This window comes from Spea bombifrons, chromosome 3 (assembly GCF_027358695.1).
Source record: "Spea bombifrons isolate aSpeBom1 chromosome 3, aSpeBom1.2.pri, whole genome shotgun sequence".
NCBI lineage: Eukaryota > Metazoa > Chordata > Amphibia > Anura > Pelobatidae > Spea > Spea bombifrons.
This window is the reverse complement of record NC_071089.1, coordinates 58,186,102-58,212,409: the sequence shown is the minus strand read 5'-3', so window position 1 is coordinate 58,212,409 and position 26,308 is coordinate 58,186,102. Positions and strand designations below refer to the sequence as shown.

Sequence of the window (26,308 nt, the reverse complement as noted above, 5' to 3'; positions counted from 1 at the left end):
GTGCAGGAATACACAAGAGGTGATTCTTAGAGGCAAAATGTCAACTAACATAACACATTTAACGGAGTTATGTGCTTAAGCTATGAGCATTATTTGCATGAAAGAGAAACTAATAATAATAATGAACAGAATTGACTGTACTTACTAGTGGCTACTATCTATTTTAACCATACACGTCCTTAACACCACCTATAAAGCTATACTGTATATGTGCTTAATGTCCTTGCTTCTCCTTGAGTGAAGTATTTAACAAATATCCACCTGAATGGTTTGTTTAATTTTGATATGTATTGCAGTTTAATTTGTTTTGACTAGCTGTAGTTCGAAGTCAGTCAAAACAGGTGGGATCATGCAAAACGGTGTTCAGTGTTAGACATAACTGGTTTTACACAACATTGTTTATTTTGTATTACTGTACTTTAACCCCTTCATGACAACGCCTGTACATGTACTCACAATGCATTGTTTTTAATGGGTTTAAGGACAACCCATTGTCCTTAAGGGGTTAAAGGTATACAGCACAGTTCATCCAATTATCCTATTTCTAAGAGTTCCTTTCAGTATATGAATTACAGCAAGAATTCTTATTTGCTTTTTATATGTCACCAATTCAATATGGATAAATAACCTGTCTCGTGTGTGTCATTTATAAGTGTACTAGTTTATGTGTTGTCATTAAAATGACATGCAGGAAATTCACTCTTTCTTCAATTCACAAGTCTCCCAACCCACACCACAAATCTCATCCAAACATGTCTACCCCCCCATACTGCATCTTTCTATCTTTCCTCTACAAGAGTCTTTCCCAACCCATACCATATTACATCTCCACTGGACATTCATTGAGCGGTTGTACATAAAATAGACTGCAATAGACAATAAATCTGATAAAAATGCAATAACAGAAATAGCATTGATAACTCATGGGCTTTAAACCGATAGATACTTGTATGTGGACCACTGCCAAAACCGCTGGCATAGGTATAAACATAGGACCAGTACTAACCCATTGTCACAATTATCCTAGCAAACATGCAAGCTTTAAACACCTCTCTTTGGACCCAGCTGGATTAGTACCCTTTGGCCTCTTCACTTTTACAGGCCAACTCCTAAACTATTGCTATTCCTATGAGGTCCTCTAGGGAAATGCTTCTTTGTACATATGAAAGTAAAGATACACTACCAAGGGTCCTTATTTACATAAGCCACCAAACCCATACCCCTAGCAAAAATCACACCTTCAATGCATCTTCAGTGCTGCTTGTGGAACAGATCCTGTCCTTTAATGTGCAGCCACTTGCTGAATACATGCTGCCTTGTGTATCCAGCAGGTGGTCACCTGTATATAATTTATCAGCCTGCTGGCAGTAAAGTGCTGCGACCTCTACAAATATCACCCAAAGTCTCTGGAAACGATAGTGGATAACAAAGCTTCCAGGTCAGTTTGGTTAATTTGAGTTAATGGCCACATCCCCTCCTCATATGTATTCCACCAACACTCTCCATCTACAGCACTGTGAAATCTGCCGGCGCTTTATAAATAACTGTAATGTAATGTACATTCCACAAACATTTTTGTCTATTTGGGGCTACCCCTGCTCTTTATATCGGCTATGTACCTTCTGTCTTTCTATAAGGGGCAGAAGAGGGACAACATTGCGGTGCCAGCACTAGGAAGTTCTCAGGTATGTTTATGAGCCATATTCTACCTCAGCAACGCACAATAAACTAGCTTAGAAATAATCATAATGTGCAGGGGAGTAACTAGAAGCCTCAAGGCCCCGGTGCAAAAATCTGTTAAGGGCAAAATGGCTGCTTCCTTTCTCCAGATTACACAGTGCGTAATTTATGTGACATTTTCCTACAACTTTGTGTAGTGACAAGTAAATTGTTTTAAGTGATTTTGTTTGTTGTTTTCCTTTAAATTACACATTCCTTAATTTCTTAAACCAGTCTAGAAATGTGCAAATATAAGAATTGTTGCTAATATCTTAACCTGTGGGAATGCAAGATAAGAGGTCAAAATAAGAAGTTTTCAAAGCTATAAACCTTGACAGTTCACACAAAATTGAACACATGTTAAGACATATTGGTACAGAGGGAGAAGAGGGCTCAGTCCTTGCAAGTTTACAATCTATAATAATAGCAGTTTTACACCATAATACATACACCACAACTCAGAGCACACACAATAGCAACATATTGTCATTTTATTGTTACATTTATGTGTTAATCATTCTGTTGACCTTAGTACTTAACCACAAATATGAAATGTCAGAAAATGCAGAGGTTGTATTGTCAGGCGTTACTGCTTTAATTCTTGTATATCCCATTGAAGAAACCTTGTTCTCTAATACTGCCTAATGCTAATAAAGTCTGCCTGCTCATTTAAAATAAACATACCTCCACTAATCTATCCTATTACAATCGTATTCACTAATTTATTAGCTTTCTTTATGCCACCTGCAGCAGAAGCAACAGAGTAGTTTGCCAGAAATTTCACGTGAAACAGTATATATATTATTTTGTTTATCATGACCAATTTTAGTCATAACTGAGTGGTTTCATTATCACTGTACTTTCCTCCCCTGACTGGATAAACAAGTCGACTGTTTCTGTTAAACTTGAGCACACCTTGAGTCATAACATTAAAAACAAAAATATTACGTGGAAGACAGGATCTTTCAGTATCAGTTGACATGGACATCAAATGTTGTTCAGCTCTTGCTCAAAGAAACTAAGGGTTATCTTGGAGGTGTTCTAACAATATTATGATTCCTATCACACCATGGTTATACTTTCTCTTTGGCTTTACCCTGGGATTAGAAGCCACAATGTGCAACAGGCCAAATGGCATTGTTGCCAAACTAAATGGTGACATCATGATTGGAGGACTTTTTCCAATTCATAAAGAAATTCCAAACTTGGGAAACTACACTCAACCTTATGATCTTCTTTGTGCCGGGTAAGCTACCATTTATTTTAATCACCTATAAATGTTGTATTGAGTACAGCCAGTGTTAACTGAGACCTCTTATGAATATTGTCATGTATTTTAGGTGTGGTTTAGATTCATAGAGGATTTTACGTTGGTTGAAATTTTAGCTAATAAAAAAGCTAGATCAGTATGTATTAGTCATTGCCAATCACATCTAGTTAACATTTTCAAACTATCCCTAATGGCATTGTTATAGATGAAGGCAAAAAAATCATAATTTTACACGTGTAGGTTTTTCTGTGAATGGTGTAACTATTATTGTTTATTTTATTTATATAGCACCAGCACTTTGGAATAGATATATTGAAAGGGTATGACAAAACTAGAATTGACAGACTAAGACAAATTGATACATTGATATATGTAAGCTTAGAATCTAAGGGAGCTAAATTGATTACAAACATTTTTGGGTTCTGTTTTTGCAGACAAATTTTGTTTCCTGACCTTTTGGTTCAGATCAAATTCTATGTTTTTTTTGTGTGTTTCAAAGCAAAATTCAGAGAAGTATTTTCAATAGGTAAGACCCTGCCACATGGCAGCTTTCACTCTTTTGCAAATCCAGTGAAGGCTGACAAATGTGACATTTTAGAAAATGTGTCAGTGTTGGCTTTTAGCGCTGACATTCATGTGCATCAGTGCTTTCTTGAAAGTAGGTAGAACAATCTTGTTTTTGACCTCATATTTTTTCCCAAGCTGTGCTGGTACCTGCAGGTATGAAGGAATTTTTCCATTTTGGGAAAAGTTGGGATATATACGTAATAGTCCTTATTTTGCCATTATCTTGATTAATATAAACAAGGATATTTCAGAAGGTTAAACAATCTAGCCGTAAATCTTTTCTCTAAATTACAATGTCAGTGTGTAATTATATATTTCCCAAGGTTTGACTGTGATGTACACACTGTTGCTGATCTTACTGGACGTGCAAACTGGTATACACTAGTTCTTAAGAGCAAGTAAATGTTTATAGATAAGATCACACTTCTTTTTTTACTCAGTAAGTCACAGTGGCTCGCTGATATAACTATGCATGACCTGTGCATTGTTGTTTAAATTTTATTTAAACTCTACAACAAAAATGTAAAATAAATCACTAAACAATATCCAAAAATAAATGTTACTTGTATATTGGAGGGGCTTAATAAGGAACATATGCCTTACATGTACACACAGCAGCACTTGAAAGCACCCTGCTGAACATAACCAGTCTCAAATTTGCCCAAAGTGGGACTATTACAAGGCTACCCTGGGCAGGGGGAAAAGCGATTAAGCAGATATAAGGAGACAGCAAGGTGAGTAACTAGCACAATCAAGTTGTCCAGGCTGGAGGAATCCCACATCAGGCTAAAAGCTGGAGTCCTAGCACGAGGAAGTAGCGTGCAAAGAGTCAACAGGTTAACTTAATACTTGGATCCAACAGAATTTTGTCAGCTACGCTAGTAGTGTCATAGATTGAACTCTCAAATGTTTAATAAAGAGGAGAGTGGCGGTATCAATTCCTAATAAAAGGGAGAAGATGAGCAAATTTGTCTACTGGCATAGGTTCTAAAAGAGACAGAACCACGTTATCTCACGGGATTGTTCCCACCACAAGCATTACTAAACCATAATAAATTATAGGTGGGTAGAATGTTCTACAGTGAACTGCAAAAAGTTTTCCTTTACTATACATTATGCAGACCTAACTGAGCCTTTTTTTCCAGGGGAAGTTTCACATAAGCTGACCCTTGATAATGCATAGTGGCTGGAAATGTTTAAAATATTTGACTCTCCTAAAAGTCCTGGTTCAGTGAATATACCATACAATCTTGAGGTCACAATCACGTGTGAAAGCAGGAACAACTAAACTGCTTTCTTCACTTTCACAGGCCTCTAGTGACTAACGAATACGAAGTATAACTGAAGATATATCACAAAACAATGTGGGTTATTAGGGCCTGTAAATTAGTTGATGTGTGAGGAGGCAGCACAATGGATTCAATTAGACACGAAGAGATTAAAACCTTGAGATGAAGACAAAAACATAACAGCCAAACATATGTTTTTCACGCTTAAAAGGATTTTCATCAATTTTGCAATCTCTTTCTCTCATAAAGTGCTACAAAACTATATATATAGGAACATTATTAAACACTCATCTACAGACACCAGACAAGCCAGAAGGCTTGTTTTTCCCTCAGAAATCTCATGGTACTGCCACAACCACAGGGGATTCTGGGTAGGCGCATGCAAATAAAGTCAACGATAATCAGCTTTTGCCTCTATATCCACTTTATACATGGATCCCTTGAAAGTAATCGCCTGCTGTACAAGACTTTAGACGAAAGTGCAGTAGCCAAATGCAAAAGCCTTTTTTTTAAAATGGCTCTTTAACAAAAGCCTTAAAGCTCCCAGTAACATACACCAGGTTGTTTACTTTCCAAAAATATGTACTACGTGGAATATTTGTTTTATTTATTCATTATTACAAACCCATATACTGACTGTGAATATAATTGGAAAAAACAACTTTTGGTGGGGATTGTGGGGTATTTTAAAGGGAAAACGTCCTTGCACTTTGTCTTTGTATATGATTTCTGCACTATTTGTGTTCAAAATGTATAAAATCAAATCAAGCTGCTATTTTAAAAATGAACATTTTGTCATTTTAAAGCGAGAGCAGGAATTGTGCATTGCCGGCTGCATTAAGTAAATTGTCATTTTTATACCAGGCCTTGCACTTGCACATAATTGAATATGGCTTCAGGTGATTTGCATGCACACGCACTGGCACCGTTGACGTATTGTGTAGCCTATTCTTGTCAACAGACAGACATGTTTCCTGTCACAAAATTGTAGTGCCAAAACCCCTGTTGGTGAAGTGCTCTTCATTGACCCCTTCTGCCAATGTTTTTGGGAACCCTTTTCTACTTATTGTTGTTCAGGCTACTGGGTCTTAACAATATAACATTTTAAATAGTAAATGTATACATAGCTGGGAACTCTCAGGGTTTGACCCACTGATTTTGGCAGGAACAGCTCTGGGGTAGCCAGAGCCCACAAGTTCCCAGGTATGATAATAAGGAGAAGAATTTAAACTAATTTGAACAAAAATTTGAGTAATGTGCCCAATTTTGTATTATCATTAAAATAAAAAAATCTAGGCAGAGTTAAATATAAATCCCTGTTTATTACCTTAGTAAAAGATTGGTTGGGAAATACTAGGTTTTCTATCCGGTAATACTTTATAATGGACTTTTTACCATGCCCATAAGCATAGCTACTGACCAGAACTCCGTGGCAGTTGGGAGGTGTATTATAGTGATAAGTGAAAGTAGCAGAGGATGTAATATTACAATTTTGCAGGGACACAATATTATGCCCTCTGTCCTCTGTGTTTTTGCTATGTGGCTCTTCAACTGTTTTTTTCCCTTTTTTCATTTTGTGGACTCACACAAAGTAGAATTCTTTCAGGACAAGTAGGGCTTATTAAAAAGATATTGATATATGTAAGACATTATTTTTAAAAAATGGGAGGAAAAACACATTTATTCAGTTTTACATGTACATAAATTATACACAGCTAGTATAAATAGGAAAAAAAACATACCAAATGATATTTGTTATTCTGTTATAGGTTGGAAGCCATCCTAATTCATATATAATTTTTGTTTATTTTATTTTTTCCCCAGATGTTTATTTTTTTAACCCCTACCTAACCCTAATCATATTTAACTAATTTTTCACTAACTCTCACCACAGTAAATACAAAATGGGACCCAGGGAAAGACTTTTACATGCTGCTCTCTCTCTCTCTCTCTCTCTCTCTCTCGGGATCACAATTGAGAAGGAGAAAGGTGAGGAACAGACAAGCACTCTTTTAAAGCACTGTCATTTAACAGTATCCTTGCATGTTATTGTCTGTATAAGCGATCACATACACGCAAGTGCAGGGAATCTGATTTAGACTGCCCGCTTCAGTCACTGAGTGGTCAGCAACAGCGGTGACCCTGCAATCACAGCAAAGTGGGACTGTTTATAATCCACGTTGTTCCAGGTACACCATTGGTCCTCTAGGGACATAGTTTCTTGGTGCACTTGGTACATCATTGGTCACAAAGGGGTTAATTGTCCCACTTACTCTGTCAGTTGCGGACCCTATTGACATTGATTATCCTATGTATCTGCTCAAAACTACTTAAATGCAGTGCAGTACTTATTTTTTTTTTTATTTTTTTTTATACTTTATTATATCACAAATGTAAACAAACAAACATAAGTAATATACAGAAATGTGACACCGTGACTCATTTCTTTAGCAGCACACTGTACGTATATGGACACTATTCAGCATATAGATATATATATATATATATATATATATATGTGTACTAAATCGTAACAAAGCCGAACAAAAAACAAATTTTAACTCGTATTGAGCTAAAGAAGTCACAGCAACACTTAATAGCTAAAAATGGCCTAAATAGTTAAATGGTCTTTAGGCCTCCCAATCACATCAGCATGCACACCAATCATACCCAAAAGGAGCTCAAAATTCATAATATTTCAATCTAATACACTTCTGTTACTAATATTCTTTTTTATTCTTAACAATTCTGTTTTTATAAATTTATGTAGTAGGATATTTATTTAACCAGGGTTTCCAAATCTTCTTAAACTTATGCATTCTCTGTTGTGTTTGAAAAAAGCCTTTTTCCATTAAGTACTGATACTTTATTTGATTAATAACAGAATCAATAGATATTGTAGTTGTTTGTTGCCACTGCCTCGCTATACTTATCTTCATTGCCATAAGGCACTGTATTACTAAAGATCTTTGATTAATTGTTAGTCATACCTAAATGCAGTAATGCTTTATCTGGTGTCAAATTAATATCATTTCCAATAATTGTAGATATTAATACAGATAGATCCTTCCATGATTCTACAATCTGTTTACAATCCCACCATATATGTCTAAAAGTTCCTTGTTCCTTATTACATCTCCAACATATTGGAGACTATTTTTGGTAATACTTAGCTAATTTAATCGGAACCAACTACCATCGAAACATAATTTTATAATGTGTTTCAATAATATTTAGACAATGGAAAATTGAATTTATTTCTAATAGACTGTTTATCCATTGAGTTTTGTCTGGTTGAATATTGAGATCCTGGTACCATGTATACATTGCATTAATACGAATTGGAGACTCCATTTCCTCGATTAGTAAATAACACCTCTTTAAGCACCTGGGAATTAATTCAAGGGAGAATAATTCATTAAACTGAGAGCATATTTTAGATATATTACCAGAGTATTGATTTGACCTTATGTAATATCTAATTCTTATTACGTTATAAAATTCGGTATCATCAATGTTAAACTCGTCAGAGAGTTGTTGGGGCGGTTTTAGATCCTTTAAGAGTAATATATCTTTTATACGTTTATTTCTAAATCCACTCCTATTTCTAAGACTCAACTGAGGAATATTAACTTGAAGTATTTCTAATGGAGCTAAGGGTGTGATTTTATTTTTTATGCCTATACCACGTTTAAATGCGTTCCAGAATTCCATTGTACTCTTGATTGTGATAGGGAGATCTTTAGTCACTTTAATTGATCTATCGTGGCGTTGCCATAAAAGGCATTCTAAGTTAGTCATTCCAGTTATTTCTTGTTCTATTTGGAACCATGTTTCATTGTGACTATATTTATATTGTAATTTTAAAGTGTGGGTTAGCATACTGGCTTGTACATATCTCCCCAGATTTGGGACATTAAAACCGCCATTTCTTTTACTCGCATATAGAATTTTTTTTGAAATTCTAGGGTTTTTCCCCACCCATATAAATCCAAGGCATCGGAAGCCTAACTGGTATCATCTTAAGTATGTACAGCCATTTAGGGATTATATACGATCTAACAATATTCATTCTCCCTAACCAAGATACAAATAGTCCCTTCCAGTCCGAAATATGCATCAGTAATTCATCTCGTAGTTTATTATAATTATTCTCAATAATATTACAAATTTTAATTGGAATTATAATTCCTAGATATTCTATTTTATCAACTCCCCAGACAAAGTCATATTCTTCCTCCAATTGAATTCTAATAGGTTCTGAAATATCTACCATCGTAGCTTGAGTCTTGGTTGTGTTAAGTTTATAATTAGATAGTCTACCAAAGGTTAGGATTTCTCCCATTAGTATTTTTAGGGTTTTCACTGGATCATATAAGGAAATCAAGACATCATCTGCATAAAGACTAATTTTGTTTTCCATATCTCCTATTTTAATTCCCTGTATATCTCTATGATTCCTAATTCTGGTTGCAAGAGATTCAATTGTAAGTATGTATAATAGGGGTACTAGGGGGCAGCCTTGCCTAGTACCATTATAGATACCAAACCATTGCGAAGTAAATCCCTGGCCTATCACTCTTGCAGTAGGTTTTGTATAAAGAGACATAACTGAGTCTATAAACCCTTCTCCAAAGCCAAATTTCCACAGAGATTCTTCCATAAAGCACCAATTGACCCTATCGAATGCCTTTTCGGCGTCGAGGGCAAGGAAAACAGCTGGAACTTTATTTGATGTTACATATTCTACTATATCTATAATTTTACGAGTATTATCATTTGATTGTCTTCCTTTTACAAACCCGGTCTGGTCTCTATGTATTAACTGTGGAATTACAGTCTTCAAGCGTTCAGCAAGAATAGCTGAATATATTTTCGTATCTGTGTTAATAAGAGATATCGGTCTGTAGTTGGATATTAATGTACTATCTTTTCCGGGTTTTAAAATCGGGATAATAGATGCCTCTAGCATACCATTTTGAAAACATTTGTTAAACTTTATTTCATTGAAAGTATTAGTTAATTGAGGTACTATTTGTTTTATAAGTTTTTTATAAAATAAGGCTGTAAATCCGTCCGGTCCGGGCGCTTTATTGTTCTTTAATGCCTTTATTGCTCTATACACCTCATATTCTTTAAATTGCGCATCTAAGAATTCCATTTGATTCTCAAGTATTTTTGGTAGTCTAATGGTTGAAAGATATTCCCTTATAATGTCTTTATCCTGGATCTGATTAGATATATTATATAAAGATGAATAAAAGGAAGCAAAAGCCCGGGCAATCTCCTCAGGACTATATACATAATTATTTCCATCTTTAATTTTTAATATTCTAGCTCTTAAGTTACGTTTTTTTAATTGATTTGAGAGCATTTTATCTGCTCTATTCCCTGCATAGTAGAATTTTTGCTTCATTTTAGTTATATTATAGTTAGCTTTAGAAATAAGCTCTTCTTTAATTTCCTTTTCAATTTTCTTCATATTCATTATAGATACGTTATCAGGAGATTCCTTACATTTTCTTTTTAGGTTGCTTAGAGAAATATACAGGTCTGATAATTTATTCTTATTTTTAGTTCTTAATTGTGCAGTCTTTTGGATTATTAACCCTCTCATCACACATTTATATGCTCCCCAGACATTTCCTAGGCTCACTTCATCAGTCAGATTTTCTAGAAAATATTGTTCGGACTTCTGTAACAAATATTCACATGACTCTTTAGATGTAAAAAATGTATCTGCTAGTCTCCATGGTCGGGGACTCGGTCTATATTTCTTATTAATTTCTAGACAAACAGAATCATGGTCCGACCAAACAATATTATTTATAGTGATGTTTTTACAATCTTTCAATGTTTCAGCATTGGCCAATATTATATCTATCCTTGAGAAGCATTTGTGTCTATAAGAGAAAAAGGAAAAATCTATATCGTTTGGTCTAATAGTCCTCCATACATCATATAATTGAAATTTTCCTAATATATCTCTTAGCGCTCTTGAGAGGGTATCTTGTTTATAGTTATTCGTATAATTTTTACCTCTCCTATCTATTTCAGGCAGTAGCGTACCTAGCGGGGGGCGGTCCGCACCGGGTGCCGCTCATCAGGGGGGTGCCAACTTGCCGGCACCCCTCCAGAGACGGACAGTAATGTCCGCCGCTGGAGGAGCAGGCTCGCAAGGGAGCGTTATCGGAGGTCTTTAACAGACCACCGGCTCCCTTGAGTGATTTTAAGCCGGTTGAAGGATTTCCCTTGAACCCAGCTTAAAATCACTCAAGGGAGCCGGAGGTCTGTTAAAGACCTCCGATACCGCTCCCTTGCGATCCGCGCGGCAACAGCTGTTGTGTTGTCAGATCCCGGCGCACAACACTGAAGCCGCGCCCACCGCTGTCCGCGCCCTCTGAACCCCGTGCCCTCGGAAGAAGACAGAAGAACTGAAGAAGAAGAGGAGCGAAGAGCAAGAAAAGGAGCTGTAAGGAGAAAAGAGGAAAGGTAGGAAAGCATACAGTGAGAGTGGATTGGTGTATGTGTGTGGATTGGTATGTGTGTGGATTGGTGTATGTGTGTGGATTGGTGTATGTGTGTGGATTGGTGTATGTGTGTAGATTGGTGTATGTGTGGATTGGTATGTGTGTGGATTGGTATATGTGTGGATTGGTATGTGTGTGTGGATTGGTATGTGTGTGGATTGGTATGCGTGTGGATTGGTGTATGTGTGTGGATTGGTGTATGTGTGTGGATTGGTATGTGTGTGGATTAGTATATGTGTGGATTGGTATGTGTGTGTGGATTAGTATATGTGTGTGGATTGGTATGTGTGTGGATTGGTATGTGTGTGGATTGGTGTATGTGTGTGGATTGGTGTATGTGTGTGGATTGGTATATGTGTGTGGATTGGTATATGTGTGTGGATTGGTATATGTGTGTGGATTGGTGTATGTGTGTGGATTGGTATGTGTGTGGATTGGTATGTGTGTGGATTGGTATGTGTGTGGATTGGTATATGTGTGGATTGGTATGTGTGTGTGGATTAGTATATGTGTGTGGATTAGTATATGTGTGGATTGGTATGTGTGTGGATTGGTGTATATGTGTGGATTGGTGTATGTGTGTGAATTAGTATATGTGTGGATTGGTATGTGTGTGTGGATTGGTATGTGTGTGGATTAGTATATGTGTGTGGATTAGTATATGTGTGTGGATTAGTATATGTGTGTGGATTAGTATGTGTGTGGATTGGTGTGTTTGTGGATTGGTATGCGTGTGGATTGGTATGCGTGTGGATTGGTATGTGTGGATTGGTAAGTGTGGATTGGTAAGTGTGTGAGAGTGATGGGTGTTATGCTGTACCATTTCCAATGTATTTTTCATTATATAATTATGCTCTAAAGTACATCATAACTCCCATCACTCTATACTGTTCCATACAGTGGCAGAGCTGGGAGACAGAGGCCTTGCACCCCCACCGCAGGACTCCTGAAAGGTAAGTGAACTTCAAAGAGGGAGAGGGTAGATAGTTAGGAGGGGTAGATAGGGAGAAGGGAGTGAGAAGGGGTAGATAGGGCAGAAGGGAGCGAGAAGGGGTAGATAGGGCAATCATACTCCTATCATGCCAAGTCTGCGAGTGCCTCCTGGAATCTGGGTATGCCTGGGCATGATAGGAATGTGATTGCTGTTAACAATTATATATATATATATATATATATATATATATATATATATATATATTGTTATTTAATTGTTTTGTCCTATTTTGGTGTGTTACTTACTTTAAATAAAAGTGTTAGATTTTTTTATGGTGTGTGTGGGGGGTCATATTCAGTTTCGGCCAGGTAGTTTTAAAGTGTGGGGGGGTGCCACATACAGGATCCGCCCCGGGTGCCAAATAGTCTAGGTACTCCCCTGATTTCAGGGTCTATTACACAGTTAAAATCACCCAAGCATAAAAAAGTACCTTGTATATACACTCTCTCTCTCTCTCTCTCTCGGGATCACAATTGAGAAGGAGAAAGGTGAGGAACAGACAAGCACTCTTTTAAAGCACTGTCATTTAACAGTATCCTTGCATGTTATTGTCTGTATAAGCGATCACATACACGCAAGTGCAGGGAATCTGATTTAGACTGCCCGCTTCAGTCACTGAGTGGTCAGCAACAGCGGTGACCCTGCAATCACAGCAAAGTGGGACTGTTTATAATCCACGTTGTTCCAGGTACACCATTGGTCCTCTAGGGACATAGTTTCTTGGTGCACTTGGTACATCATTGGTCACAAAGGGGTTAATTGTCCCACTTACTCTGTCAGTTGCGGACCCTATTGACATTGATTATCCTATGTATCTGCTCAAAACTACTTAAATGCAGTGCACTACTTATGAGTTTAATCGCAAGATGGTAATTAAACGATGAAAAACTGTAATGTGGTATTGATTTTAATAACAAAACTATTTGTGTTTGTCATATAAAGAAGTTTAACAGCAATGGTCTTCATCAGCTTATTAAAAACATATTTTTTCTGTTCTTTTGTTTTAGATTTGAAATGAGAGGATTTATAAGGTCCCTAGGCATGGTTCATGCAATTGAAAGAATAAACAAATTGAATCTGTTGCCCGGTATTACTTTGGGGTATGAAATATATGATACATGCGGAGATGCATCCAAAGGCCTTCATCAAGCAATGAGATTTATTAGCCAAAGAAATGAAGGAAGCAGTGCAATAAATGTAACATGCAACTACAGAAGTTATACCTCACTTGTGAAAGCCGTCATAGGAGCGGGGTACTCTGAGGTGTCCATAGCAGTGTCCAGACTTTTCAGTTTCCAACTCATACCACAAGTAAGTCAACACATTATGTATAGTTTAGATACATGTTATGCTTTTTTTTTGCCCTTTCAGTGCCAACCACATACATGGTACATGGTCAGCAAGCATGCTAGAGCGCCAACCACATACCATGATCATACATATGATCATGGAAATTCCTTTTGTGCAGTACAATGGAGTGTACAATTAGTTATTGAGCCAACCAATTGATCACTTTAGGAAGAGATCAGTCCATGCAACCGACAGCCTAATATTGCAAGATCAAATGGCTAGCATGTTAGAAAGAAACTCTGATTCCCTCACTTGTCAGGGATTGTAACATCACAGGTGCCCCACCTAACCCCCTCATTAATTTGAATAGGAGCCCAACACCATTGACTAAAACGGGAGTATAGTGAGCTTTTGGTAGAGACAGCTAATGGATGATTTAAATGGCTAAATTATACAGTATATGTATATTTTTTCTCATCCCAGTAACTAAAGAATGTGTGCCTTGATTTGCATGCTGTAAAATGCACTGGAGTCCATGCAAACTTCCAATATGTATTTAACAGGCATATTTGTCTAAAACATTTTTCACATCCATTCCATCCAACCAGTTGAAGATCCGAGAAGCCACAGTCACTGCCGACACAATACCACAACTGGTATATATATGGTGATTACAAATGGGGGCTATAGGGTTAACCAACCTCCCTTTGCAGGAGATGTTCACTGTTAATAGCCCATCATTATACATAGTAAAGTCAGTGAGTTAAAATCATACTTTTTGCAAATTCCCTTTAATAATTAAACTCTACTGCTTTTGACATCCCTAATGTATGCAATACTGTGCAAAACACATACTTAGTAAAACGTAAGGCCTTAAGTGTCACAACCAGCAATTGTGTATATGTAACCACATCTGGATATTACTTAACCCAGTCACTATTCTGCTCCATTGTTACCTCTTATTCTGATATTGTACCAGGAAAATCCTGCATCTCCACTCTTCTGAGACATCAGTGGACTGATATACTTCACTACAGATACTGTGCTGTTAAATGTAGAATTAATCAGAAGAAGCTGTACCTCCTGACAAAAGTTTCTAACTTCCTACTTACAAATTTATGTTTCTTAATAAATTCCTTATAGCTAATGCACACATGCACATACACACATTTATATGTAAATATAACATAAACTGACCTGTGAATGTAGATTTAATGCATCACTTTTTTAAACATTTAGGAGCCACACATTTAGGAGATGGTACCATACTTTTTTAGAGGAATGTTTGAGCACACAGTCAATTTCCTTGTTCTTACCAAAATTGTCAATTCATATTATCATCACAGCATTTAATTGAACTTTTGTATTTCACTAATAGCAAGTTCCATATATATTTTCCATCAATAACATGTATTTCTTCTATTAACCCACAGATAAGCTACAGTTCATCTGCTGATATTTTAAGTGACAAACGGAGATATCCTTCATTTCTGAGGACTGTTGCAAGTGATGTTCATTTGACTAATGCCCTTGCTAAGCTCATTAAGATGTTTGATTGGAGTTATGTGGGAATCATTTCCAGTGATGATGACTATGGTCGTTCAGTGTTGGAAAGTCTAATGGCTCATTTTGACACCCAACTTGTGTGCACTGCATTCAAGGAAAAGATACCCGCAGATTTTGGGAATCCTGGAGTGAACACATCTATAAAAGAAGTGATTGATAAAATAAAAAAATCTCCTGCACGAGCAGTGATCTTAGCTTTAAAAGTATCAATTGTGTTAGAGTTTTTCAATGAAATTATAAAAGAAAAAATAACCAGGACATGGATTGCAGGAGACAACTGGTCTACCTCACGAGAGGTTGCCTCAATGGAAGGTATTCATACTGTGGGAGACATACTAGGCTTGTCCTTTAAAAACGGAGAAATTCCAGGTTTTAGGCCGTACCTTCAACATCTACATACAGGGCAGAATGCAACAAACAGTTTTATTGAGGAATATAAGCATCTACGCTTTGGATGTACAGATGAATATGAGGCATATAAACAGTGTTTAAGTATTTCACCAGAGAACTGTACCAAATCAGATGCTATAAACTTTAAGTCGCCCATGGCTTGCAGGATAGAAGACATTTCTCAAGCAAGTGATGACTATCTAGAAAGGAACATTGAGTTGGATGGATCTTACAGTGCATATTTAGCAGTCACAGCAATAGCTCATGCATTGAAAAACATGTTATGCTATAAAGGAATATGTGCCAAAAATATATCTTTTGCTCCTTGGGAGGTAAGTGTATTTCTTCCAGCTCCGAATATCCTCAAGACAAATTATAGATATGTCAAATGTATCTTGATATAAATACATAATGTAAAGCGCAATCAGGCTCAAATGGCCATCGGGCACAGTGGGCAAATGCCTAGTGGGCCGCTGGTCAACCGCTCTACACACTCACCTGTTCTGCTGCTCCAACAGGAGATCAGGTGCTGCAGTGGTTGGCTGGATATGCCCGGCTCCAATAAAAACATAGCACACGGCCGTGCGTTTCCTGGTTTAAGGCCAGCGGCCACCCAGCATTGCATATCTGGCCTTGAGCACAATATTTTGCATTGCTTCATGTAAATGATGAAAAGAAGAAAAAAGGTACCCACTGGTACAGCTGTGTTTCTATGTGTCAGTTCTCAAATTTTCACATTTACAGTGTCTTTCAATAAAGGAATACTAAACGTTTACTACTCTGCTAAAACTTTTTGAAAATCTTTACTACTATTTTACAGAAAGGATGGTTTTCCTAATCATATTTATAGAGGGAGATATAAAGTTTAAACATTTTACTTTTGAAAGTAAAGGAGCTGTAGATTGCTCCTTTTGCGCCGGAGGCAAGAATGGAAAATTGTGCCCACCAGCTATTTTTTTAACAGAGGTTATTTTATTTACTCTGCCCTTACAGATTGCCTTTACACACACCTGCCCATTAACGTGCATATACATATCTAGTACACTGCCCCTACACACGACTGCCCATACACACTACCCTTATACACCCCTGCCTGTACACACACATATGCACATACTGTACACACATGAGCTTACAAACACACAGATACCTACACTGCTCTTATACACACACGAGCTTACATGCATCTCTTATCTTTCCCTTCCTCCATCCTCCATTCTGTCATGAGAGCGTGAAGTCTGTGATTTCTGACCTCTGCTTTAGTGCTCCTAATCACTATGCGCCGGCTACTGATGCAGAGCATGGGGGTCCAACACCGTATCCTGGCACTCTGCATCATTTGCTGGCGCATAGTGATTAGGGACCACGGAAGCCGAGGTCTGACAGACCTCATGCCTCTAATGTTGGGCCGGTAAGAGGGGGATTGTGATCTCCCAAACCAGCCGTGCTCATCGGACACCTCCTACACAGAACAGCACTCAAGTGTGTGGGTGCGCACTGCCAATGGGGGCGCCTGAAGAGTAGGGCTAGATGGGAGATCACAATCTTGCAGTTTCCTCGGCACTCCCTTGAAGACTGACCTGGGGCACCCACTTGCCCGCTCCCCTAAAGATAAGCTACTGTTTTTTTAGGGGCTTTGTGGTGAATCACATTACTGGCAGCAATTTGATTCACCACGGGGGGCACCAGAAACTGTCCAGTGTGCTTGTGTGTTTAGATGCCAATGTGCCAGTCGTTCCTGCAACCGCCCCCCCCCTTGCCCCCCTGTTGCAGTGCCTATGGTTACAGGGAGTACAATCACACATGCTGCCTTAATGTTGGGCTGTTTAGGGAGATCCGTGGTCTCCCCAACCAGTCCTGCAACTGCAACTGCTGATCGAGTGGCTATGTGTCCCCATCTCGGCTGCGCCCACGGCTTGCGCCTCTCTCGCCTCACCCTTCCTACGGCCCTGCTTCCATCTTTGAATCAGACTGCCACCATTCTAAGAAATATAGTAAATCTAGAAGTTTAGGGTTGCTAATTTTATTTTAGAGTAGCTTTTTAAGAAAATTGGGTAATATAGCCTTTTCATTTGGGAGAATAGCAGAATGTTATATCTCTGCACCAATAAAGTAAATGCACTTGCTAGGATATAAGATCTTGCTTTATTTTGATAGTAAATAAAACAATATGTGAATGTATATGTATATCAACCTTTTCCATGGGCCTCACTACCATTATTGTTGTATTGTTAATCCTAATGTTCTCCTAAGAGGTATGGGGGATAACCGAGACGAATAAAAATGTTTCTGTGCTTCGCCATCCTGGACAATGTAGAGGTAGTGGTCATCCAGTTTTCATCTGTCTATCAGAAAGAGAAATCATAGAAATGCACAGCCATCTTATGTGTGGTATTATAAAATGCTAAGCGTTGTCCACCAGAGACAGAAAGTCCTCAAGCTATTTATTATCAATTGGTATAATTGACCAACAAAATGTTTATGTGACAAAAATGTGGTAAACCCAGTGTAAATAAAGTTCTAGAATACCTTGCTGCTTCTCAATAGCCCAGATTAGCCTACTGGGAACTTTTCAAGAGGGCTCCAAGCCCTTGGGCCTGTTACCTTCATTCCAGCTCCCTGGTGTGGTAGATGAGACAGTACCAGCCACAAAAAACAATCATTGTGTGCTTCAAGCCTGGATGATTCATGGGCATACAAGGAAAATGTCTATTTCTCAAACTTTCATCTTTTCACGGCTTCCTACTTATGTTCCCCCACCTTGATCTTAACTTTACACCTTCCTCTCCCTCATAACCTCAACCTCACTCCAATCCACATCTTTCCTTTACTTATGACCTCAGCTTACCTTAGGGGCCCCACACTAAGACAGATCCAGACACACATCCTGACATGCATGCTAACACACACAGATGCTCAGCACTAACACACCCAGACACTCATACCAACACTACTAGACATTCAACACTAACACACAACTAGACACTCACACTCAGGCACTCAAATGCACACACACTAACATATGCAAGACACTCACACAAACATACCTGTACACACAACCAGACCCACACACTAAAATACCCAGACAAAGACAAATTCACCAACATACCCAGGCACTCACACCAACACACCTGGTGAAAGACACATGTTCACACACTAACATACCCAGCCACACCCTAACATACCCAAAGACACATGTTCACCCACACTAAAATACCACACATAGGCCTACATACACATGCTAATACACACTTTCACTAACACCTAGACCCAGACACACACACTAACAAAAGACACAGGTTAACACACTAACATACCCAGACATACACACACTAACATACCCAAGCACTCGCACTAACATACCCACACAAAAACACCCTGCCTTTAAATACTTGCTTTGCCCTCTCTGCTTCCTGACCCTGTGCTGTTCCTAGCATTGTTCTGTTGAATTCTACCCGTTTTGACCCGGCTCATCTTGACCGTACTTTCGGCTGCTGATTTTGTTCCTGTGATCTTTTGGTGTTGACCCAGCATGCCTGATTCAAGTGACTTAAAGCTGTGTTCCAGCCCTGGCCGAGGAATTTCAGCCTTATGCCCTGCCAGAGGGCTTCAGCTGAGTTCCAGTCAGTGTGGGCTGTTCAGCTGCAGTGCCCCGTCCATGGACTTTCCTAGCTCTGTGTACTCCAAATACTCTTGTAACTGCACACTTCTCTTTTCCCATGACTTGTCCCTTTCTTCAACTGGTATCACGTCTTTTTAGTTGCATAATAATCATTTTTGACCTAATTTCTGGAACCCCCTACCCCATTCTGTGGACCAATAGCTTCGGCCCCTTTATGCTGCATCCTGCAGGATGTGAGTATTATGCTGTGGGTCCAAAAACATGATATAGTGAAATAAACCCAAAAATGAAAAAAGTATTGGACATCATTCACATTTCCCTGTTATCATGAAAAGAGGATGTAAGGATTTCAGCTTTGCTGAACTTCAATCCTTATAATTTGAAACATTGCCTAGCTTGTCTTTTAGTAACATGAAGCGTTCACAAAGACCCTTGTTGAGTGTTTATTACTTATTTTGACTCAGGTAACTATGAAACTTCAGTCCCCTCTAGAGATACAATTTCTCTAGATACAATTTGACTTATGTAGACTCGCCCACCTGCATCCAAAAAAAAGAAGGCTCCAGTTAGCTGGAGCCTGCATGTTCCCAGGTATGCAGGGAGGTCATAAGTTATGTAAAATTTAGTATTCAGTCATGGGAGTGAATAGACCACTGAATTGAATGTATATTGCATATTAGTCAATTAGGGCTCTGTGGGCTGTTGGCTGACTTTATGTTTATATTTTTTCCTCTCTCACCAGCTGCTCCATGAATTAAAGAAAGTACAGTTTTATGACAATGATGAAATAATTTTTTTTGATGAGAAAGGAAATTCCAACCTTGGTTATGATTTGCTGTCCTGGCAAACAGTGAATGGTTCCGTGGAGTTTATTGATGTTGGAGAGTACGAGCAGCACAGATCCTCCATCCAGCTTAACAGTTCTGAAATTGTATGGACCAATCCATATAACAAAGTAGGAAATACCTTGTTACTATTGTTTATATTCTAATATTAAAAAATAATGATATTCATTGTATTCTTGTCAATGGATTATACAAACAATAATATATTTTAGTGAAATACACTCACCACTTTATTAGGTACACCTCGCTAGTACCAGGTTGGACCCCCTTTGCATTCAGAACTGCCTTCATTCTTCGTGGCATACTTTCTTCAAGGTGCTGGAAACATTCCCCAGAGATTTTGGTCCATATGGACATGATGGCATCCCGTAGTTGCTGCAGATTTGTCGGCTGCACATTCATGATGCAAATCGCCCGTTCCACCACATCCCAAAGGTTCTTTTTTGAATTGAGATCTGGTGACTGTGGAGGCCATTGGAGTACAGTGAACTAATTGTCATGTTCAAGAAACCAGTTTGAGATGATGTGAGCTTTGTGACATGGCACATTTTCCTGATGGTAGTAGCTATCAGAAGATGGGTACACTGTGGTCATAAAGGGATGGACATGGTCAGCAACAATACTCAGGTAGGCTGTTGTGTTTAAACAATGCTCAGTTGGTACTAATGGGCCCAAAATGTGCCAAGAAAATGTCCCATGGTTTCATGATGTTTACGCCAAAGTTTGACCCTGCCATCAGAATGTCATAGCTGGAATTGAGACTGATCAGACCAGGAAACGTTCTTCCAGTCTTTCATTGTCCAATTTTGTTGAACCTGTGCGAATTGTAGCCCTAGTTTCTTGTTCTTAGCTGACAGAAGTGGCACCCGGTGTGGTCTTCTGCTGCTGTAGCCCACCTGCTTCAAGGTTCAACATGTTGTGCGTTCATAGGTGGTATAGAGTGGTTATTTGAGTTACTGTTGCCTTTCTGTCATCTCAAGCCAGTCTTCCCATGATCTCCTCTGACCTCTGACATCAACAACCCATTTTTGTCCACACAACTGCCGCTCACTGGATATTTTTTTCTTTTTCGGACCCTTCTCTGTAAACCCTAGAGATGGTTGTGCGAGAAAATCCCAGTAGATCAGCAGTTTCTGAACTACTTAGACCAGCCCATCTGGCGCCAACAGCCATGCCACATTCAAAGTCACTTAAATCCCCTTTCTTCCCCATTCTAACGCTCGGTTTGAACTTCAGCAAGTCTTGGCCACGTCTACACGCATAAATGCATTGAGTTGCTGCCATGTGATTGGCTGATTAGCTATTTGTGTTAACAAGCAATTGAACAGGTGTACCTAATAAAGTGGCCAGTGGGTGTATATGTACAAGCAAAATAGAAAAATGATAGACAAGGGTGACCTAAATTGTTAGTTATTTAAGGCACAATTAATTCCCTAATTCATTATTTAATTACTAGAGAGAAGATGACACGAGTCCACACTGGTTAAGGTAGATACTTTACTTTCTTAGTTTTATAATGGTTACTACCCCCTGCCACCAAACATTGTAACACACAATCGATGGCATACACATATAAAAATAGAGACTATGAATATAACAATGCAATAGAATCAGGGTTGTGGATACTTTTGAAAGAACAGAGGAAAAACAACACAGTATCATTTATGCTTTTTTATGCTGTAGCCGATAGAGCTATAAGGGTGAATAGGAGCCCAGGTGCAATAATTACAGTTTATGCAGCTACCACATAGAATGATGAACCCATCACTACACTACAAAGACAAGACAATTTTCTATGTCAACAATTCTAGGTCATAGACTGGTTTGACAACAATGTGAAGGTCTTGGTCTTGTTGACCTGCACAAGTCTGGCTATTCTACAAGATTTAGGTTTTCAGCTATACACATTGTATTTTTTACACATTGGCACTCACAATTATTATTTTTTGAATGCATCTATGGTTTCACATGAAACCCTATTTATTCTGAAAAAGGATGTGCGATTTCTGTGGGTACATCAAACATGGAAAAGAGGAATCTTAATTAAATCCACTTATGGTAAAAGTGGCAAAAAAAAACTCTGCTACATAAGATACAAAAAAACCTGGGAGTAAAAAGGGAAAATGTATACCCACTGATAATTTCTGCATGGACATCATGAATTAAAAGTACAGTAAAGACAACTCATAAAGTAGACAAAGCCAACTATAAGAGGAGATGATCTGCATCAGAAACAAAAAGCCTTTTGGGTTTTTATTTTAGGAAGTAGGTGTCCTCAGGGTTTGAACCCTGAATGGGATGTGGGGTTTTTTCCCCCAATAGTTAGATTTATACTAATATATGTATTTGACCATGAAGACCCAATGTGCGTTCCTGGGAACGTGTGGGCTCCGGCTACCCGGAGCCTACTCTTGTGGAACGCGTCCAGGGCTGCCCACTGACATCAGTGGGAGGTCCTGCTGATGTCAGAGTCGTTCCCGCTTATGTTAGTGGGCAGTCCTAGATATCAGACTCTTGTCTCCAATTTGTACCAGCTCCCAAACTTTATTAACTTTTTAACTTTACTGGCTTATGATTTGTTTCAATGTTTCTTTTATATTTATCATAATTATTTGCCTGTTGTAGTTAAGCAGTACCTTCATTAAACTTGTGGTTGCTTCATTTTTTGATTTCTTGTGATGGGTTGGGCTTGTCTTCATAAGTTTTACTCCTATTGCAGTAGTTGCAATATTTTACATACAGAAAAATGGCCACTCACTGAAGTTTATTTGTGTTATTTAATAGAGACCAGAGTCCAGGTGCTCGGATCCATGTCTTCCAGGGCAGTATAAAATCCACTCAGACATTAGATGTTGTTATAACTGTGGTCTGTGTGCAGAAGGCTACTACTCTTCAAATTATGGTAAGTGTCTATACATTTTCAAACAATTTTCATGCACACACATACACACACAAGTACACATCCATGCCCACAAGTACACATCCATGCCCACAAGTACGCATCCATGCTCACACAGACAAGTACGCATCCATGCTCACACAGACAAGTACACATCCATGCTCACACACACAAGTACACATGCATGCTCACACACACAAGTACACATCCGTGCTCAAACACAATTACACATCCATGCTCACACACACATAATTACACATCCATGCTCACATGCACACAATTACACATCCAAGCTGACACACACAATTCCTGCAGATTTCTGTGTTACGCTGCGTAACATGACCCTGAAACGCTCCTGTCTTCCTGTGCCAGTTCAGAATAGTTTAGAAAGGGCCCTTCTGGTCTGGATTGGTGCGGTCCAGGTCAGAATGGCCCTTTCTCAAAAAGTTGTAATCAGTATGAGCGGACAGCTGCAAGGGGTTGCAGGGGTCATGTCGTAGGTAACCACTACGACCCCTGTAGTTACGCCAGTGATAAAAATCATGTGGCTCAAATAGCTTTATGCATATCCCATGAATGTGTAAATTTCCTCACTGTTTTAGCTCTACAATTTCTGATGGGAATCTCTTCCATTCATTTACCACATACTCTGTTTATATTTTATTTCTTTTGCAACTTTTTGTTATTATCTATTTAGAAGTATCTAGAACATTATACAATCCATGGACCAATTTGAACCTTATTGTAGATAGATTTGAGTTGCTCTGTCATCAAATCAAATTTGACATTACTTAATACATAGCATAGAAATGCGAAGAGGGAGGTTAACTTCACGCCCCTTTTCAGAAGAAGAGATAGAAAATGTAAGCAATATTATTTAATAGCAGATCTTCTTTTATTGATTAATGTTTGCGTACATCACCTATTCTCCTCTACCTACTTCAGCATTGTAGTAGTTATTTTTGTTCTACCATACTGTATATCTATAAAATGTTTTTTATTTTTTATTTGATTTTTATATTACACAATAATAGTTGATTTTGCATTTATTAGATTTCATTATTAGTCTTTCAAAAACATTTTGTAAATGTTTTTTTTTTTTTTTTTGCTTTCTTGTTTCTTAGATGTGAACCAGTGCACAAAATGCCCAGATGATCAGTGGTCTCTTAAAGGAAGTTCTCACTGTCAAAACAGAACTGTTATATATTTTAGCTGGAGTGACCCATTTGCAATTATCCTAACTAGTGCTGCTGGAATAGGTGTTGTACTGGTGTTAGTTATAGGAATTGTGTTTTTAAAAAACATAAATACTCCAGCTGTTAAAGCAGCAGGGGGTATTTATACCTGTGTTATGAATTTGTCTCTAATGGCCAGCTTTGCCACCACCGTATTTTTCATCGGTGAACCGTTTAACTTATCCTGTAAGATCCGGCAGCCCCTATATGGAATCAGTTTCACTCTCTGTGTATCATGCATACTAATGAAGTCCTTTCGAATTGTGTTGGCCTTTGAGTTAGGTACAAGGTTTCGCTACAATTTTAAGTTCACTTACCAACCAGTTTTAGTCATTGCTATACTGACAGGTGTACAAATTGGTATTTGTATACTATGGCTTGCTTTCAATGGGCCATCAGTAAAGAAAGATGGCAAAATGCCTCAAACATTTCTTCTTCTGTGTGATGAAGGATCGTCTTTAGGCTATGGGACAACGTTGGGGTATACTGGCTTCCTGGCCTTTGTTTGTTTTGTTTTAGCCTATAAAGGAAGGAAGTTACCTGACAAATACAATGAGGGAAAATTCATAACATTTAGCATGCTTGTATATCTCTTTGTATGGTTTGCTTTCATACCAATTTATGTGACCACTACTGGAAAGTATCTTCCAGCAGTAGAATTGGTGGCCATATTGGCATCCAACTATGGGGTAATATGCTGCCACCTGATACCCACATCGTATATAATATTTTTCAAGAAAAAAGAGAACAACAGAGAAGAATACTTACAGAGTGTACGATCATTTTCCAAAAGCAAAATCTCAGTTTCTTACCTTGATCTTCAGATGCCAAACCTAGAAACTAAAGCCTGCCAGACATGTCCGTTAATAGAAAGCACACTTTATGGCTTGAGTAATGGTTTAAGAAAATGGAGAAATAGTTTTTAGAAGCATTATGAAAGAAGTTACTCATTACAAGCAATTATAACAGTGAGACAAGTTTGGGCTCAATTCTGTGAGCTGTGATTCTGTGAGCTGCCTAAACATTAATTGGATCTAATAAAGGGACAAAATGGATTATTAATTAAAGTTTTTATAATCAAAGCTAATGGAAACATCTGCACTTAAAGAATTCATTAGGATCACTAAAAAATTAGCGCATGTTAAATTTATTTTAGTCAGGTTTTCTGCAAGGACAATGAGCAGATCTAGAAACTTGTAGACAAACACGCAGCACATGCGCAGTGGAATCTATAGATAGTTTAGCACCGACAAATTAACCTTTTTGTCCCAGGTGAAACTTAAAGTGTTAGCATTCTAATTTAAAACTGATTACTATAGCGTATGGAGTGCAGGGGTTATTTTAAACATTAAAAAGGTACCAGCATTGCAAGGTTTATTGCATATTTTTGTTTAAGTAAATCTTGATGCACTGAAGCCACATGCTAGCAAATATCTTAAAAATTAATTGAAGGGAAAAGGAAATAATTTTTTTTTTAAAACAATAATAAAAAAAAAACCTTGCCATGCTTGAAGACTAAAATTAATTTTAAACATATTCCTTATAATGCTGGAACCTACTTTTTGCAGTTATGATTAATATTTATTACATTACATTACATTCATATTATTATATAACATTTTATGTATATTGCATATGCCCATACTTAAATTACTGTTTGCAAACATATATGTTTTATTTGTCTTGTATTAGTTTTAGTTCATATCAAGAGGATCTAGACACAATTTTAGTGCTAGTTATGATTAATAGAACCAAATTGTTAATTTAGCATGATCTAAATTGGCTACCCTGCTTTCATCTGCTTAGAGAACCAGCAAATTGACCATAGCATAAGGAATAAGGAATTTGAGAGTTACATGTGCCAAGTGTACACCTGTGGTTGAGCATTTAGTGCTCGCTACTCTGAATTATTTACCACTAATGGGTATGGCTTTAGTATTTCACTAGTGGCCATGACGATTGAACCATTTCATTGGTTGTCATGGTGATAAGACCAGTTAATTATTTAAAAAATAATTTAGTACCTAACTACATTTTGTTGTAATATATAGCAAATATGTTTTACTATACAAACCAAAGGATATGTTGTGAA

General features: G+C 37.9%; 1 protein-coding gene across 1 annotated transcript; it reads left to right on the top strand.

The window, feature by feature from the left end:
• Positions 1-2,734: 2,734 nt before the first annotated feature.
• On the top strand, positions 2,735-25,660 carry LOC128483738 (G-protein coupled receptor family C group 6 member A-like). Its single transcript, XM_053460011.1, has 6 exons — positions 2,735-2,965; positions 13,377-13,680; positions 15,093-15,947; positions 19,980-20,192; positions 22,867-22,984; positions 24,106-25,660. The coding sequence occupies exons 1-6, from the start codon at positions 2,772-2,774 to the stop codon at positions 25,140-25,142; spliced, it is 2,721 nt and encodes a 906-aa protein (XP_053315986.1). The 5' UTR covers positions 2,735-2,771; the 3' UTR covers positions 25,143-25,660.
• Positions 25,661-26,308: the final 648 nt, after the last annotated feature.

What these genes read in the sequence shown, in the direction of transcription:
- LOC128483738 (XM_053460011.1), top strand. Translation starts at nt 2,772, where the DNA reads ATGATTCCTATCACACCATGGTTATACTTTCTCTTTGGCTTTACCCTG. An exon ending in TATGATCTTCTTTGTGCCGG is followed by an intron (nt 2,966 to 13,376) that starts GTAAGCTACCAT and finishes CTTTTGTTTTAG; the next exon opens with ATTTGAAATGAGAGGATTTA. An exon ending in TATCTTTTGCTCCTTGGGAG is followed by an intron (nt 15,948 to 19,979) that starts GTAAGTGTATTT and finishes CTCTCTCACCAG; the next exon opens with CTGCTCCATGAATTAAAGAA.